At 32.3% G+C, this 18,922-nt stretch overlaps 1 protein-coding gene across 4 annotated transcripts in view; it reads left to right on the forward strand.

Annotated features, from left to right (window-relative positions):
• Moe (moesin) overlaps window positions 1-18,922 on the forward strand; it is a 236,779-nt gene that overhangs the window by 183,210 nt on the left and 34,647 nt on the right. For all 4 annotated transcript variants that reach the window (XM_089592508.1, XM_089592506.1, XM_089592505.1 and 1 more), the window contains 4 exons: window positions 1-330; window positions 4,373-4,615; window positions 4,704-4,879; window positions 5,019-5,235. In XM_089592508.1, the coding sequence (XP_089448634.1) occupies window positions 1-330; window positions 4,373-4,615; window positions 4,704-4,879; window positions 5,019-5,235 (966 nt within the window). The remainder of the gene's footprint in view (window positions 331-4,372; window positions 4,616-4,703; window positions 4,880-5,018; window positions 5,236-18,922) is intronic.

Raw genomic sequence — 18,922 nt, forward strand, 5'->3', positions numbered from 1 at the left:
GATCTGGAAATGTACGGTGTCAATTACTTTGAAATTCGTAATAAAAAAGGTACTGAACTGTGGCTAGGTGTTGATGCTCTTGGCCTGAATATATATGAGAAGGACGACAAGCTCACACCAAAAATTGGTTTTCCATGGTCTGAAATCCGCAATATTTCTTTTAATGAGAAAAAATTTATCATCAAACCAATTGACAAAAAGGCACCAGATTTTGTTTTTTTTGCCTCTCGAGTTAAAATTAACAAACGCATTCTCGCGCTTTGTATGGGAAACCACGAACTATACATGCGAAGACGCAAACCTGATACCATTGACGTTCAACAAATGAAAGTAAGTATATACGGTTATAAAATTTTTATCTTACAGTTCATAAAAAAGTAAGTCTAGAGGTCCCCGGTAAAGGCAAAGTTCCTGAGACACGTGTTGTGAAATTAGTAAAAAAAAAAAGTAAAAAATACAAAATAACATAACATAAAACAGTGCAAAAAAAATCAAGTTTTTCATTACTATGTAAACCGTACTTATTAATATAACTTTACAGCAAAATATCACCAGTTATCAGATGAGATGAAAACCATCACACAAAATAAATTAGAGATTGATTGGAGTTGTACAATATATTTTAACAGAAACAGTAAGCAGTCTTACCGGAATGCAATGGACAAATTTAGGGGAAAGAGGGGTTTGGTTAAATAATACGGATGTTTACGTGTGACGAAACCTTTTTTTTAATTCTGTAATATTAGCTTTTAAATTATTTTTACCTAATGGTTGATGTACACAAAACTTTTATTTTATTTAAAGTCGCTTCTTTTGAAATCCTACTATGATTTTTGTTGATTAAGGCATTCTTCGACAACATTGCTAAATATGCTTGTATTTATATTCATACTTATTATGACTCGCGTTGCTTCGTTACGCTTCATTTTTTAAAAATCGTAATTTTAACATAATAAAAACTCATAATATTTTAATATTTAACAGTAATTAATCAAAAGGTAAGGGATTAAAATTTTTTTTTCGAAAAAGTAGAAAAAAAGGGAGTTAACGTAACTTTGGGAAAGAGGAAGTTTTATTCTGATTCACCCCAAGTTTACACTGGAAGGGGGGGCCGAAAAATCGTTCACGGCATTTGGGTACGACCCCTAAAGTGTAACAATAGATCAACAATAAGACTCTTTAAAATGGTTTAAAATATAATCCATCTGAAAAATATTCGTGCACTTTAATATTGCTACCTTTTTGAATAATATAGTTAGTATAAATGTATAATATATTAAGCCAATGATGCTTCTAAATATCCTTTGAAGTTTACAGAGCACTTATACTGTGTTCTTATGTGCAATTTTATGGCGTATACTTATTACATCGCCACTTTTGGAAGACCGGAAAATTTCGATTTTTGAATATTATTGTTAAAGGAATAATTTAAACTGTACTATTCTTCTTGAGAAAAATGGACTCTCACGTACATGTATGCACAACTGTATACACTTGAGTAAATTTTTCTTACTTTATTTTCTAGAAAAATGTTCTACAAAGAACTGAGTTCTAAAAACCAGTAGTCAGTAGTTGATTGAGTCCTCAAGCATAAAGTTATAGTTCCATGTCAGACAATGCAGAAATGTAAATAATCCTTCTATTAAACGATAATACAAATAACCCACTGCAATAAGGTACATTTACCGTTTAAATGCGGATATTCGGTAATTGGGTATGGTTTTAATAAATTTTTTAATATAACACAAATTAACAATCAGAAACAATATATTAGGTAGATAAGAAAAGTTTAAAGTAAAGCCATGGCATGACGGACTGCTAGACGGCGCACTTTCTAATTATTTCAAAACCACTTCCTACTACCTACGCTAATTACAGCTCTAAATTGGCACTAGCATGTTACAAACATTCACAGACTTATTCTTAGTCGCATATATAAAACCCACAATATGTATCTAAAAAGCTAAGAAAAAAAATCTTGTAATAATGCTCTATCTTGAATAGGGTAGCACATAAAAAAATAACTTGATGCAGAAATGAAAAAAAAATTAAAGGAATAAGAGCCAATAAAAATGTAATAATCCATCCATGGAAATTTTGTGATTAAAAAACTGGCCAAGAAAGCGGATACGCAATTATTTTTATCGCTTAGCAAAGCCTCCACCGCTATGGCAGTGCCTATCACTGTAATTTTTTTTTCCCCCGTTGTGACGAGGTGTGACTTTGTTGATCTTATAGGGTGAAATAAAATCTTGATGTCAAGGACGTTCATTGCATATAGCGTTTTCTGTATAATATTACTGAAATTTTAACAGGATGCTCGTAATAATATAAGAAAGTGACATGTAAAATTTGAGACCGTTTCACAACACTGTTTTTTAGATATTAAATGTTGAAAATACTTCAATTTAACGTGTAACCTTATCGAGGAGTTACGTAAAAATGGACTCTTTAAAAAAATGGTACGTGGAATTTTTCCAAGTTTTTTTTTGCATGACGCAATACCATGATACTGGTTCTATATTCAATTCTTAGAGAGATCAACAAGTTATTTTTGCAATTAAATAAAAAAATCAGTTTCAAACGCCTATGTATAGCTATACAAATGCATTAAAAAAAGTTGCTGGCGCTGCCGCATGTTCGCTCCTCCCTCAGTGCACTCTTTACATTTCTCCTCTAACTGTAATAAACGTTCTTAAGTGAGAACAAGAAAAATATCCTCTCCGACTGCGGATCGAACGCACAACCTCCTGCTTACTAGACCGTTGTTCTACCACTTGAGCTACCGAGGAGCCGTGCATTCACTTGCATCGTAGATTTAGAAAAGTTCCAAGTCTTACCTTTTAAGCTGTTTTTACCTCAAGCTCAATTCTAATAAGTATATTAGAAAATGTTTCCAACACTTGTAGATAAGTAAAAAATTTTAATAAATTAGAAATTTTAATTTGGACTTTGTTGATTTTATGGGGTGAAATAAAATCTTGATGTTAAGTAAGATTATATTTCGACCCTATAAGATCAACTAAGTCCAAACAATTCATCTATTAGAAATTCGGGGTAAAAAGATTATACCATTATCATTATACACCATCGAGTCTATAATCTAGATATGGCTCAGTACTACACATTTGTTATTGAAAAAAAGACATGAATAGTTTTAAGAGTGCTCATATAAAAGTGCTGCCATCTACATATCGATGCCTCTCACGAAGAGCAACGAAGCTCAAATTTTTCCATTTGAATTAACATGGGAAAATCTGAGCTCTGTTGTTCTTCGTAAGAGGCGTCGATATGTGCTGATGCGATGATAAACATCTAATATTAAAATTTCTCACTTATCTAAAAGTATTAAAATGATTTTCTAATATATCTATTAAAAATGGAACTGGAAGTAAAAACAGCTCAAATTAAAGGTGAGAACTTATCCAAACCTGCGGTGTGGGTAAATGTACGGTTTCTCGGTAGCTCAAGTGGTAGAGCAACTGTCTAGAAAACAGGAGGTTGTGCATTCGATCCACACTATTTTTCTCGTTCTTACTTAACATCGAGGTTTTATTTTGCCCTATAAGATCAACAAGTCCAAACAATTCATTTGTTATAAAGGTAAATTGTTTACAGAATATTCTAATAGGAAAAAAAATTGCAACTAAGAAAGGTAGCTCAGATCAGAAGCGCGATAGTGACTTGACATTGATTTTTTAAACCCTAACAGCTTTGACAGTAATTATTCCGACAGTTTTTAGATTCTTAATGTTATTATGTCCCTATTATAAGCAAGTAAAGTTTCAGATCATTTCGAGTTAAGGAAAAAATTAGTGATTGAAAAATTGGTATAATGCTAATATAAAATGAAAAACTTTCCCTAGGAAACTAAAAACTGTTGGGATAAGTACTGTCAAAGCCGTTGGGGCATGACAAGAGATTAGAATCATTCGGTCGTCTTTTGCGAAAGTGGCAGAAGAGCGATAAAAAATGCTTTCCTTTTCTTCGTACCATATTAAATTTGGAAAGTTTATTAAGTATGCATTCTTTTTTCTTTCTTTAAATGTATTATATATTTTGCTGTAAAGATGATGCTTAAGACACTTATGATATGATATCAGTGACCTTTGTTACCCTCGAACTTATGACTAACATTTTGTTTTATTCGATATTTTGGCTTTAACAAAATATTACATCTCCAGTGACTAGTTGGCACGTTTTAAAAGAAAAAAAAAAAAAATTTAGGTTCAGGAACTTTTTTTTATTTTTCTTAGTTTTTCATGTCCCTGCTGACACGTCCCTGATAGCTTCAGACTTATGAACTCAATTGCGTTAACAAAAACACTGAATGTTGAAAGCAATGTTGATAATATTACCGAATGCCCATTAGGCCCAGGCAAAGGAAGAAAAATTGGCTCGTGAAAAAGCACGCGAAAAACTACAGATGGAAATAGCAGCTCGGGAACGAGCTGAAAAAAAGCAACAGGAATACGAAGAACGCCTTCGTAGCATGGCTGAAGAAATGGAGAGGAGACAAGCAAAATTGGACGAAGCTCAAGAAATGATTCGTCGCTTAGAAGAACAGCTTAAACAGTTACAGGCTGCTAAAGAAGAACTTGAGGATCAGCAAAAAGTGAGTTTTATTTACTTACTTGATTTCCGTATAAATATTTTCGTTATTAAAAGTGTTAATATGGTTAATTATTTCTAATTCTTTGTAGGAATTGACGGCGATGATGGAGAAACTCGAGCGTTCTCACGAAATGGAGGCTGCTGAGAGGGCCAAACTCGAGGCTGAAATAAGCAGTAAGCAGGAAGAAGTTCAACGCATCCAGTTTGAAGTTGAAGCTAAAGATGCTGAAGCTAAAAGATTGCAGCAAGAAGTTGAAGCTGCCAGGTACTTTGATAAAACTAATTATATATTGTGCGTAGGTACTTGAATTCAACTTACTGAAGTAAACCAAATATATAAATCTTTGCTCTACCATTCCAGATCTCGGTACACTTGTAAAAATTTTCTATTTGTATTATTACAGACTTCGACAAGAGGAGGCTGATAGGCAGTACCAAGCCAACACAACACCATATCATCACCATGTTGAAGAAAATGAGGAAGATGGTGAAGATGGAGAGGATGAAATGCTTCATAGAGATGTAACTAAGGAACTTGCCACTGATGAATCCATCATTGACCCTATTGAGGAAAGACGAACTTTAGCTGAAAGGAATGAACGTCTTCACGATCAACTTAAGGTAAGATATTCATTGTACATATTTGTTTAGTATCGACTTTAGATACATATTATTTGACACAAAGGTGTTTAAATTGTTAAGAAAATTAAACAGCATAAACTGATGGTTACGGTTTGGTTTCTAGAAAAGCATATCAAAAATTATTATAGTTTAGAACATAGTATATCCATACGTTAATGAAAAAAATATTTCTGTGTTAACAATGTAAAGTTAACCAGGTTAAAGTTAGACCAAGTTCAATTTCTACAAATAGTATTGTGTATCTCTTTCAACTTTACTACAATCTTTGCAGCACAAACGTATCGAACACTAAGCTCATGAGAGGCTGCATTTCAATCGTATTTTATTAAACCTACTGGTTGGTTAATTGTATGCTGCAGGTGATGGGCTTTCAGCCTATCATAGACGGTTAAAAAGCAGCTTCTCATTAATAATTGAGCTAAACAACGTTTTTATATTAGTAACTTTATATCATGTCCTTGGTGGTCTGGTATTCTTAAGCTCGTACTTTTCATGTTTGAAAAGATGATTTAATAAATAAAAGAACGTACTTCGTTTTATCACCATGATATTTATTAAAAATGGTCCTTAATTATGAAATTTTTTCATGACATCATAAAGTTGGTGGCTAAAATCAGAGATTAGTAGGGAGATTGCCAGTGCCTATGGTAGAGAGTGTGCCGCTTTTTTCCCACTGATTTGAGTGCAGTGTCGCGGCAGACTAGTCGAACTATACGCACGTTTTCAGCAGCAGAGGGGAAGACCAAAATGTGCGTACGATAGGTACCTCTACGTGGGCGAAGGAATATGTGCGTATACATGGGTATAGCTATATATATATATATATATATATATATATATATATATATATATATATATATATATATATGTTTTAGCTGCCTACCGCGTGAGCTCTTGGGTCTCTCGGCTCTCGGCTCTCGCTGTAGCTCGCAGTTCTCGCACGCATGTATACCCCTATATGTTAACAATGCGCTCTGTTCCCTCAAGAAATATTTTGTTTTGAATGCTGAACAGTTATGAATGTTATTATGTCCGGTCAAAAATAACTTATTAAATAGGTAAGTATTAAATACTTGTACATCTGAATACCGCTAACTACTGAGTTTTTCCTCGTTTAAAATGACAAATTGAGTAATAATAGCGTGAAGTCATGAAAAATGTTGCTAAATAATTAATAAGATTATTAAGTATCAAAGATATTAAATACAAATTTTTTCTGGATGATTTTTTAATCAACAAATTCATTAAGTCGGGTGTCGCAGCACAAGCTCTCATGAAATGCAGTGCTTCTCTGCTTTTCTTTTTCCAGAAACAATACACAAATAAGACTAATACATGAACAAAAATATTACTTGCTACTCCTTTTGTTATTTTTAATCAATTTTTTAATAAAAATTTTCATGTCCATCTCTACTCTCGTAGCTTGCATATGAAATACATGAATTTATTATATATTCGTTCGTGTTCGTGAAAAAGTAAAAAAAAACCTGTAATACAGCACTCGGTTGTTGTCCCTTACATTATGATGAAAAACTGAGTCATGATATATACGTATATATATGTATATCGTGACTTAGTTTGTCATTATAATGTAAGGGGCAGAAAACTGAGTGCTGTATTGCAGATTTTTTCTTAACTTTATCACGAAAACGAACAAATACATAGTGAATTTATGTAGTTGATATGCAAGCTACGAGAGCAGAGATGGACATAAAAATTTATATTTATATATACATGGATATATGTATAAAACTATACAAATAAAAATATTGATTGATTATTACAAATATTAGACATAGATAATTTGTCAATAATATTTTCTGCTGACATACATATATTCATAAAAATAAACAGAATCGCTTGCAACTGCGCAACTACAATTTTATTAGCCAACCCATGAACATCCAAAATTATAATTATAATAAGAAGTTCGGCTTTTTCAAAAGTAACTTCGTTACTTCAACGCCAGCCAAGTTTTACTTTTACTTGAGCTCTGAATCTTCGTTATAAACATATTTTATTACGGCGCTGTGCGATATATTTTGCCTCGACATTCTTGGGGTTCAAATCTTACTCACAGCATAATTTTTTTTCTTCTTTTGTTTCATTTTACTCATTTATTTTTTGTTGACACGTTTTAAAGATACAACTATGTAATTTTTGTGATCATAGTATGTCTTTACGTTTGATGCATACGATCCGTAATAAATATTTACTTTTGCGTCACATCTTTTATGAACTAATTTATATATACATTTATGTGCACATTTCATTTTAATATAAAGAGGTATAATATAAACAATGTTGGGTACCAAATTACAGTAAAAGTTATGCATCAAAAATTATTACTATATTGATGTTTTACCGTGTTTAACTATCATGAGCATGGCGGTTAAAAATAATATTTTGGCTAAATACTAATTGTTTTTTTTTAATTTTTTTAACAGAATTTCACACCACCCAACAGGTACTGTTATTAGGCCTTGTTTGAAGAACTGATACATATTATTTAATTTTCACATAGAAGATCACACAAAAGCTAATACATATATAAAATCGTTCGTTCACATAATTTTACTTGTAAGCAATCTTATTTAATGGTACCTTTTACTTCTCTGAACAACCTGCACTATAACAAATTCTCTCATTGAATACCTTAAAACAGCGTTGGTGAATTAAAAATGTTTTAATATTTTCCTGCTTAAAAGTAGCTTTTCCAAGTGTTTATATTGTACTTGTTTATTATTACAACAAATTTTATAGATTTTATATATATATGTGTTTGTTAGTTGATAAAAGACGTAAAGAACTAGTAAGTATTTATTACACATCGTATACATCAAACTTAAATAAATACTATGGCCACAAAAATTACATGGTTGTATCTTTAAAACATGTCGAAAGAAAAAGGAAAAAAAATTATGGTGTAAGCAAGATTTGAACCCCGAGAATGTCGAGGCAAAAAAAATCGCACAGCGTCATAGATAACTAGGCTGCCCAAACTCTGACCAGCCCATGATTAAAAGTAAAATATGTTTATAACGAAGCTTCAGGGCTCAAGTAAAAGTAAAACTTGGCTGACATTGAAGTAACGAAGTTATTTTTGGAAAAGCTAATCTTTTTATTATTATTATAGATGTTCATGGGTCAGGTACTAAAATTGTAGTTGTGCAGCTGCATGCGATTCTGTTTATTTTCATAAATATACGTACGTAAGTGAAAGATATTATTGACCAATTATCTATATCTAATATTTTTAATAATCGATCAATATTTCCATTTGTATACAGTTACATATATATGTTTACAGACAATTCCACTTTTGTCCTCATACTAACCCTTACATTCATGTAATTGTCCGCCTAAGTAACCTCTTCATAAACATATATATAAAAATAAATGTATATATCGTGACTTAGTTTATCATTATAATGTAAGGGACAAACAAATGAGTGCTTCATTACAAGTATTTTTTTTTACTTTTTCACGAACACGAACGAATATATAACAAATTCATGTATTTCATATGCAAGCTACGAGAGTAGAGATGGACATGAAAATTTTTATTAAAAAATTGATTAAAAATAACAAAAGGAGTAGCAAGTAATATTTTTGTTCATGTGTTAGTGTTCATGTATTAGTGTTCATGTGTTAGTGTTAGTATTCATGTATTCTTTCTCGAAAAAGGAAAGCAGAGAAACACTGCATTTCATGAGAGGTTGTGCTGCGACAACCGACTTTATCAATTTGTTGATTGAAAAATCATCCAGAATAAATTTTTGATTAATTTCTCTGATACTTGATAATCAATTTATTATTTAGCAATATTTTATGTGATTTTTAATGAGGTTATAAAAGGTGTGTCCTCTTTGAAAGTGTTAATCATAACACTTTGTTTAACCGGCGTAAAATAACTTATAACGAGTTATTTCATTACCTTTGAATAATTTTTAAATATACCAATAATAGTTGTATATCCATTTAAACAAGGATGAAATGTGAATAAACATGTATCACGTTATAAGCATTATATTGTTACAAAAATTATTTTAAATCTAAGAAAATCCCCCAACTCATGAATTAACTCCGCGAATTTGTTACGCAACGTAAATATGAAAATGAAATACAATTATTAAAATTATTTTATACTTAGTAATATCAAAACCTGGGAGTAATCAGTGCAAAAATATACGTTGCGATACTTAGCTGCCTCGACTATTAGCGCACTGGTCCTTAAAGTGATACATGTTTGTTATGAAGCTCCAAGGTTTAAGTTTAAGTGTTGGTTTTTTTCTTAATTAGTAATTGAGTCAAAGTTAAAGTACCTTAAAGCATACTTGTTATTTTTCTGAATATTTTAATAATTACTTATTTCGATTGGAAAGGTTACATGTGTCGAAAAACAACATTTAAATTCTAGAAAAGTCATTCATTGTGAAATATACGTTAAAATAAAAGCCAAGAGCACGTATGTTACTAAAAAAATTTTAATAGGCAAATATTCATCAAAGATTTTATAATTTTTAACGTAAGAGCACATAGTTATTTACCACAAAAATTTTATTTACTTTTTTTTTGTAGCTGTAGTAACATAAATTATTCGAGTTGTAAAAATAATTACTTTGTAGTAAAGATCCGAAAATTGACATTAAATATCGGAACTCACGGTATTATTACTCAATTCGTCATTTTAAACGAGGAAAAACTCAGTATTTAGCGGGATTCAGCTGTACAAGTATTTAATACTTACCTATTTAACAAGTAATGTTTGACCGGACATAATAACATTCATAACTGTTCAGCATTCAACACAAAATATTTTTTGAGGGAACACAGCGCATTGGGAACATATAGGAGGTATACATGCGTGCGGGAGCTGCGAGCTACAGCAAGAGCGGAGAACCGAGATACCCGATAGCTCACGCAGAAGGCAGCTATAACATGTATATATATATAGCTATACCCATGTATACGCACATGTTCCTGCGCCCACTATGAGGTACATATCGTACGTACATTTTGGTCTTTATCTCCGCAGCTGAAAACGTGCGTATAGTTTGACTGATCTGCTGCAACGGTGCGCTCAAATTAGTGGAAAAAAGCGACACACTCTCTACCATAGGCATTGGCAATCTCCCTACTAATCTCTGATTTTAGTCACCAACTTTATGATGACATAAAAAAATTTAATAATTGAGGACCATTTTTAATAAATATTATGGTGATAAACCGAAATAAGTTCTTTTATTTGTTGAATCATCTTTTCAAACATGAAAAGTATGAGCTCAGAAACACCAGACCATGAACGACTTTAAAAACTTGAAAAACCACTCCTTCAAAACCACAAGCATGTTGACTCATGTAACCCTGACAACAGCATATTTATTTTTTGTTTTTTTTTTAACTAAATATATTCTACATCACAAGCAAGCTACGTCCGCAGAAATCTGACTCTTGATCCGTAACCTGCCTAATTTTAAAAAACCTCCCCTACCAAATCATAAGCAGATTAAATCAATTAATCCTTGCCACAGCATGTTGATTAATCATTGTTTTTGTCATTAAATATATCCCGCATGACCAGCGAAAAATATTGGATAACCAAGCTACCCCTAACCTCAAAAATTAAAAAAAAAACACCCTTTTCCATCCACAAGCAGGTAAACCCTCGTAATTCCGGCTACATCATATTTATCGATTATTTTTTTAACTTAATATAACTACATCACAATCGAACTATTACCGCAAAAATCGGACTCTGGACCCCTAACCCATTTGGCCTGAAAAAAGCTCCCCTACCAAACCTCGAGCAGGCTAACACAACTAGTTCCTGCCTCAGCATGTTTATTTATTATTTTTCTTACTATGAAAAATATACCATATCACAAGCTAACTATATTAGCTAATCAAGCTACTCCTAACACACATTGCTGTTATCGCTGACTTTTTCTTGAATAATTGTCAAATTGAAACCTGGGATAAAATAAGTCACGCCTACAAATAATTATCTCGTGTAATACATTGTCTTATTATTTTTAAATGAATTTAATTAATAGTTTAAAAAGGTATATTTTCAGGATTGGGTGAATTAATGTTTAAAATGGGTTGGACAAGTTTCTGCCACCAAACAGACACTATTTTGGAAAAATTCCTTTTTTATTGACAACAGAAATGATATTCTCGAATTACACATGGCGTAGAGTAGAACTCTATATTATAACACTCGAACTTTAAACGCTATGCATACATGGCTACAATAAAATATCAATGGACTTCTTGTTTACGCTGGGTCGGAAGGCTTAACTCAATAAAGGACTTTGCGATAGCGTGCTTACACACTACTAGGTTATAGTTACAACATACGAATAGAAGCGACGAACAGCAATGCGTCACAAATGCTCGAACTTGGACGGTGATACCAAATTTGAAAAGCCCTGTTAAATTTTAGACATAAGATTACAAACTACACTGTCAGTGTCAAATGTTTAATCGTAATTATTTAAGTTCATCATCCGGTAAAGACTGAACGTTTGTGGATTTGGGACTCACAGTCTCTGACAGGCCGCGGGACTAGCAGACTGTCCAACTATTTACCAGTTCATAGGAAAGAAAAGAGAAAAAATGTTATGTTTGTGAAATGTATGTATTATGATACTTTTATCTTTATTTTCTTCTTTCTGGTATCCATTTTTCATGTTACCAATCAAGTCGTAACTTCAGGCAATATGTGACTTCGACTTATGACATGCAATCAAATTATCATTTTAGCATTTCAACTCTGTCCAAACCCGTTGGTATTACTCTTCTTTTGGTATTATTAATTTATTCAATGAGGCACTCTACAGTTTTGTTGTACTTATATTTTTATTTTAATATTACAATTGTAATCTGAACAGGTTTCTTAAGATTTGAATAGTGTATTTGTGAATTGATTTAATGAATTAAGAACCACACTCAATGAGCAGTGGAAAGCTACTAACTAAAACGCTGCACGAAGAAATGCATCTTACGTGGAGCTTTCGTTAAAACTTCTTTGTCTTACATGCTATGGGGCAGGTACTTGCTGACCTTATGTTTTTAGACTTAGCAACTCGCTTCGGTGATTACTTGACACTTCCGAACGCCAGGAAATTCATAGTCATCTTTGTTAAGTGACGAATTTTGTTAAGTATGACTCTTTCAAGAGTCTTGAAATTTTGTAATAGAGGGAATAAATATTATATAAAATAAAATATAATAAAAACTTTATTTATTTATTAACGCAAGTCGTCACTTAACAGTTAGCTTTGGCTGAAGTTGCAAGACGTGTAGAGTGTACAGGATATTTACAAGGTCTAATGACGATAAATGCGTTAATTAAAGTGTAAGCTACACTTGATACAAAATAACATATAACTAATACGCTAATCGCACCGTCAACATAAAAATTCTCACTAATAGATCGGTGCATACGCGACGTAGCAGTTTTTGTGTATTTCGACTAATACGTTGCGTAGATAAACAAGAGAAAAAAACAACATATTCGTTAAGTAAGACAAAACGCAAAATAAGTAAAAATGCCCAAGAAATCAGATATACAACGGGATTCGAGGCTCACGGCGACACGAACACTGATATAGGGAGCAAGCCGCAAAACGAGCGAATCAATGTTAAGTGCTCAAGCACTTGGAAAGTCAACGTAATATAAAGTGAACGCGATAACATACCGAACTACAAATAAACGCATATAACTTCTGAATAAATGAACGGTCGGGTCGGCTACATCAATTGATTGATTATGTTATTAAACAATTATGATTAAAAATTACTACCCAATGCCTAAAAGAGTGCAGGACTCTAGAGCCTCTCTCACCCTGGGAAGTTGACTCACGATTAATCCGTGCTCCCTCGGGTTCGATTGGGGTGATCACTCTGTGCTCAATCCAGGATCTTAATGATTTTTTGATCACCCGCTCCTCAGTGGCTTGCTCTCACCTTTTCCCTCAGGCCCTTCCTTTTCTACCACCAATCGACGCTCTGAATGCGTGATGATATTTAGCGGCTTAGCTCTGCACAGGAGGCTAGAGAGAAGTTAATCCATATATCGATGTTAAATACATGCGCGTGTGTCTGTAAGAATCACCTTGCAAGTTATTCTTATAAAAAACTATATTTTTGTCTCATACGTAAATTAAAATGTATTATTTAATATAGTTTTCACAGCAATACAATCTTCTAAGAAGTGCTTGAAATATAATGATTTCTGACCAATCACATCGTATTATTGCAACATTCTTAGATCCTTCTACTTCGCAGTTGACATCACAAGATACTCCAAAAGTAAGACCAACGAGATTATCAATTTTATCTGGTTTTTGTACTAATATACAAAGCAACGTCCCCGTTTCGCTAACCGTGGAAACTACTTAGTCGATTTTGCTGAAATTTTGCATACTGATTCTTTACGTTGTAGATGGTGTTCGTATAGATGTTATCTTGAAAAAATTACTAACAGAAGCAATAAATAAGCTCAAAGTTTTGTAAAAATACACTAGCTTTCCATATTATTACAGTATAATCCGGTTGGTAGCGTAGAAGTAAAATAGAAGCTACCTACTATAGAAGTAAGAGGGCCTGATTATAACGTCTCCCAGCAAACTGCCGAATACCACAGTTTTTCACCCGCAGTGCATCAAGTATAAGGTTGTGAGTCATGCAGCTGGGTTTCCCGGCTACCGACAACACTCTTCTCCAATGGAAAAGCAACTTACGTTGTATTCCATCTCGAACCGCCATGATAAAAGAGTCCCACGAATGAAAAGCATCCTGAACTCCAACGTCTCTGGCGCAATACCAGGAGACGTCTAGCCTGAGCACAATCTACTCTAAATATTTGGGGTTTTGTGGCCGTTCTGCCAACTGACCTGATGCTACCAGAGTAGATTTTGCTACAACAGCAGGTCAGAGAAAACAACCCTGAGGAGTTCAGGCAGCCACATCAGCTGGAAATTTTATTAGCTTTCTCCTCAGTGTTCGTCTCAACAGCATTCCGACAGAAGATGTATTCTTCCGGCCCACTTCCCTAACCAACGGTGCACAGTTGGTTATCTGGGGAACCCAAAAACGAGATAGTATTCTGCCAGCAGCGTACCTCTCTTCAGTATGATCTCCATACGCAGAGACTCCGAGGGTAAGAGTCAAGCTACTTGCAACTGGCTCTTTATCATTGAGAATAATAAGGTTCAACTGAAAGTATTACCACTGGTCCTTTTCAGGGCAGTCATCAATATTTGCGTTCCCTATTTACCCGTCAATCTCATTGATTTTTTTGGGGCCATGTAAGATTAAATTACCTTGCCAACAAAAACATTTTTACAACCATTTTCGGCCACTATTAAATCTAGTCATCCATTCACTGGTAGTTATCATGAGCGGGGAGTCCCGCCATGAGGCTGGATACGCCGACTACCGACAACCACAAATAACCCTTTTCACTCTACGCATTTAACTAGGGGTCACCAAACCTCTCCAATGTTTGCGCTGAACGATCCTAACAGTGAATATAAAAAGAAAAAATAGAATTAAGCAAACGGTACAGTCAACAATGGGCAAGCATCACGAACTTAATATGCCCACCTTAGATCAACTAAACGACTGAGCTCTGCAAAAAAAGAAGGTGCTTTAGACACCAACGTCTTTGGCGTATCACCAAGAGACGTTGGTAAAGATCTCAAGAGCTCTGCAACTAGCTCTAACGCTTTAGACGTTGTAGTTTTCCTCGTGATTAGTCTGGTGCTACAACAGCAGGCCAGAGAAGATCACCCTGAAGAATTTAGGCAGTCACATTTGCTGGAAACTTCAGTCAAGAAAGAGTTTAGCTCACCGGTCCTTTTTAGGGCCATCGGACGTCAAACTACCTCGCCAACAAATACATTACAACCTATCAAAGTTGACAAAAAAACAGGCTTTAGGGCTCACAAAAGTTTTAACTATGCCTATGGTCACAAGAGAGCGAATTAAAAAGAAAACTTCGAATGCTTCAGATGTTTAAAATTTAAAGCGTCAAGAAGCTTACGCAGAACATTTATCTATATTGGAAAAGCAGCGTCAAAATTGACGAATAAAGAATCCATCAAATAAGAGATCAGCTTTCCGTTATAACCCTGACTGTCATCACTTTAATTTTTCAGATTTTTAAATAGGTATAGCAATACGTATTTGTATTCATTTTAGCGATAAAAAATGAAGAGAGTAAGCTCCAGGACTTAGTGACTTTAGTCGTAAAGTTTTGTAATTGAAAAAAAATTTTTTTTAATTGTATATTTTTTATCTGTTTTAAATCTTTGCAATTTTAACAAATGGCCTCCTTCATATGGTATACCATAAGGAAGTGCAAATCAATGACCACTTTAGGGCCAACAAGTATTTTATAGCACAAGGAAGGCACGGGTCTGTCAGCATCATATTTTTTTATTTTTTATAGTCTAAAAGATACGCAATGTGATAGAAGATATGTTTTAAAAACGTAACAAAATTTGTCCTAGTCAAGACATAAATTAAAATTTTAACAATTGCAAAAAATACTAATTGCTTAATAACTATGTCAAAAACCATCGGATCGGAACCTTTTTTTTAATTTATTTGTAAAAAAAATATGCACTTTCACGTCAACTTGATTCGGTTCCGCTACATGCAAAAATGATAAAGTTATCACAATTTGTTATATTGTAAAATCGAATTTCATGAAAAATAGGGGTCAAAATTAATAAAAAAAAAAATTACTCCTATACAGTATCAAAGTCTTTTGTATCCTTAATACAATCCATCTGAAATTATTGGTCTGCATACATTTTTAGAATTAGGACAGACAAATTAATTTTAAAATGATTTATCGTTTTGTGACGTCATTTCTTGTATTACAACAAAATTCTTGGGCGTTGTTGAAGATGGTTATAGGGGCTGTAAAATCCTAAATTTTTAAGCATTTTCATTGCGAAATGTAAAAGTTGTGATTGTATCAAAGTTGAAATTTTAAATCACGATTTTTATATTTTTTTGCACTACAACGAATGCAAAAATATTTTTTAGATCATCTAACCGAAGACCATCGATGGATAATGAAATAAAAAACAAATTATCTTTAGCTATATTTTGAATTCAATGACCACAAAAAAGTTATAAGCGAAATTATAAGAGAAAAATCGGTCACTTTTCACTATTTGTTAAATAACAAATTAACAAGTAGAGTGGTCAACTTTTTTCGACAAAACTTTTTTTCCATATTATAGGGTCATATTACGAAGTGATTCCAATAGTTTTCATCGTAGTAAAAAAATTACTAGCCATTTTATCATGCTTCATCTACCCGACCATACAGGACCTAATTGACCAGTTCCTTTTCTTAATACTAAAAAAGGTGGTGATACAAGTTTCAGTGTAGCTAATATAGCTGGTTAATCTGTATAACTGTGGGTTGTCGATGAAACTGACTCTACTAAACATTGCACTTGTTTTTCTCCTTCTATTTGTAATGTCCTTCCTGAATGCATTTCTAATTGGAAACCACTCTGATCTAAATGATACATATTTCTTATTCCGATTCTTGGCTTACACTATTTCACGTCAGCAAAAAAACCTTCAGCACTAACTTGAAGCTTTGAAGTACCTTCTTATGTTTTTTTAGTAATAAATTTATGTATTTTTCTGGACACAATTTTATGAGCTTTTTTAAACTTACTATCTAATTCTCAGAAGCTTTGAATTTCACATCTTCTGAGCCGAGTTATTTTTTTGCTAGTAACGCTCATTTACGTATATTTTTGTCATGCACTATCGAACCAGCTTCAATAGCCGCTTTTGAAATTGTCTAATGTATACTGGCAGATTCAGGCAATTTTTTCTTTATAAATACTACCTTTATTTATTGTATTATCCCAACGGATAAGTTGTGTTATTAATGAAACTTTTTTAAATCCATTACTTACAGTTTCTAATTAAAATTTTTTTCCCTTTTTCCGCTTCTCCAGTGCTGTACGGTATTTTTTTTTATATGTTTAAGTATTACTTCTTAAACATCGTTTGTACAATGATTCATTGGTGCAAGTTCTAGATCAGGAAAGTGATGTTACATTTCATTTTTGAGCATCACTATCTTTATATTCTTCATAGAAAATCTAACTTTTCTTTAACAATCATATCCACATCTAGAAACTTGGGTGCTGCATCTATTAAAATGTGTATCAACTTCTCTGATCATTCAATTTTTTTGAAATTTATCTCACTGCTTGGTATTTGTGTGTTTTGAAAATATGGGAATAATGAATTCAATACGTTCAAAGCATGAGCCTTCATAATTAAATCCAAAATAAAAATACTAACAAAAAATTAACATTTTTTTCGCCGTTAGAAAGTATTACAAAAAAAACATAGTCTAATACATATTTTATTTAACAAATCGATACCTGAGATTAAAATTAAAAGTGAAAAGTGACATAATTACTTATGTAGCAATCAAAAATTTTCTTCTTATTTTTAAGTACAATATTGCTGTGTTAACAAAAAAGTCATATAAAAGTGAAAGTAAATGTGTTTGTATATCCAGCACAATAAATAATAAGTCACTTGAGTTGAACTGTTAGTATGTATCCAATGCAAGTTGGATGTTTTACCTAATGATGTTGACTCAAAAAATTATCTTCCTCAAAACATGGATAAGGTAAAAATGCATGTTGTCTAAATATTAATATAGCTTTCTTGAAAGAGTTATGGCGATAGTAGCAATTTAAACTAACTTAGTTACGAATTATTCTTTAAAGGAAAAATAATAGAACAATAAATTATATCAGAACGTTATTTGTAAATAACAATAAATATAAAATTCAGTGAAATTCTATGTAATATATAAATTCGAACGTTGTTCCATAATTATTTTCTGAAATAATTTCTCAAAAATTTAAAAATTATTTTATAACTGTTTTATAAATTAATACTGAAGAAATCAAAAAGTGTAGTAATGATGTATAATTCATTCTGAAATAATTTTATTACATCATAGATTTATTTAGAATTTATCCAAAATCAAATCATGCTTTTTGGGTACCCCTAGCAGTCCTGACGTAGAAATAATGTTTTAAATTTCAAACATATTTTTTGAAGTTCCATCATCTTTCATTATTTGCTGTTATTGTAAATAACAGAAGAGACACTAAAACCGCTGGTAGATAACTAGCTTTTTATAACCGAGATATACGGATATTTTTAAATATTCCTGGTAAGGTAAAAGTACGTATTATGAATACAAATTTTGTTACTATTATTGTAATAGCTCTTATCTTTTAAATAATTACGAGTGGAGAAATAAAATGAGTACCATTTGACGGGGAAACTTTCGATTTAGTGAATGCTTAAAATTAGAATTTAACTGAATAATTCTATTAACTATAATTAAATAATTTCAACGATGCCAATGAAAGTCCATATTATGAAACAATGATAAAATACGTAGTAAAATGTCAAAAAACATAAATACGCATAAAATAATAAGGTGAAAATGTTACAGGAAGAAAAAAGTGTGAAATACAAAATTAAAAAATTTTATTGCTAAAATATTGATACAACGAAGAATATCTTTAAAGAATACCCATTGCAAAACACAAAAATTATTGTTTTTGTCATATAAAATGCGATT

This window comes from Copidosoma floridanum, unplaced genomic scaffold (assembly GCF_036245765.1).
Source record: "Copidosoma floridanum isolate Cflo_tuat_1 unplaced genomic scaffold, Cflo_Japanese_pri ptg000018l, whole genome shotgun sequence".
NCBI classification, from domain to species: Eukaryota; Metazoa; Arthropoda; class Insecta; order Hymenoptera; family Encyrtidae; genus Copidosoma; species Copidosoma floridanum.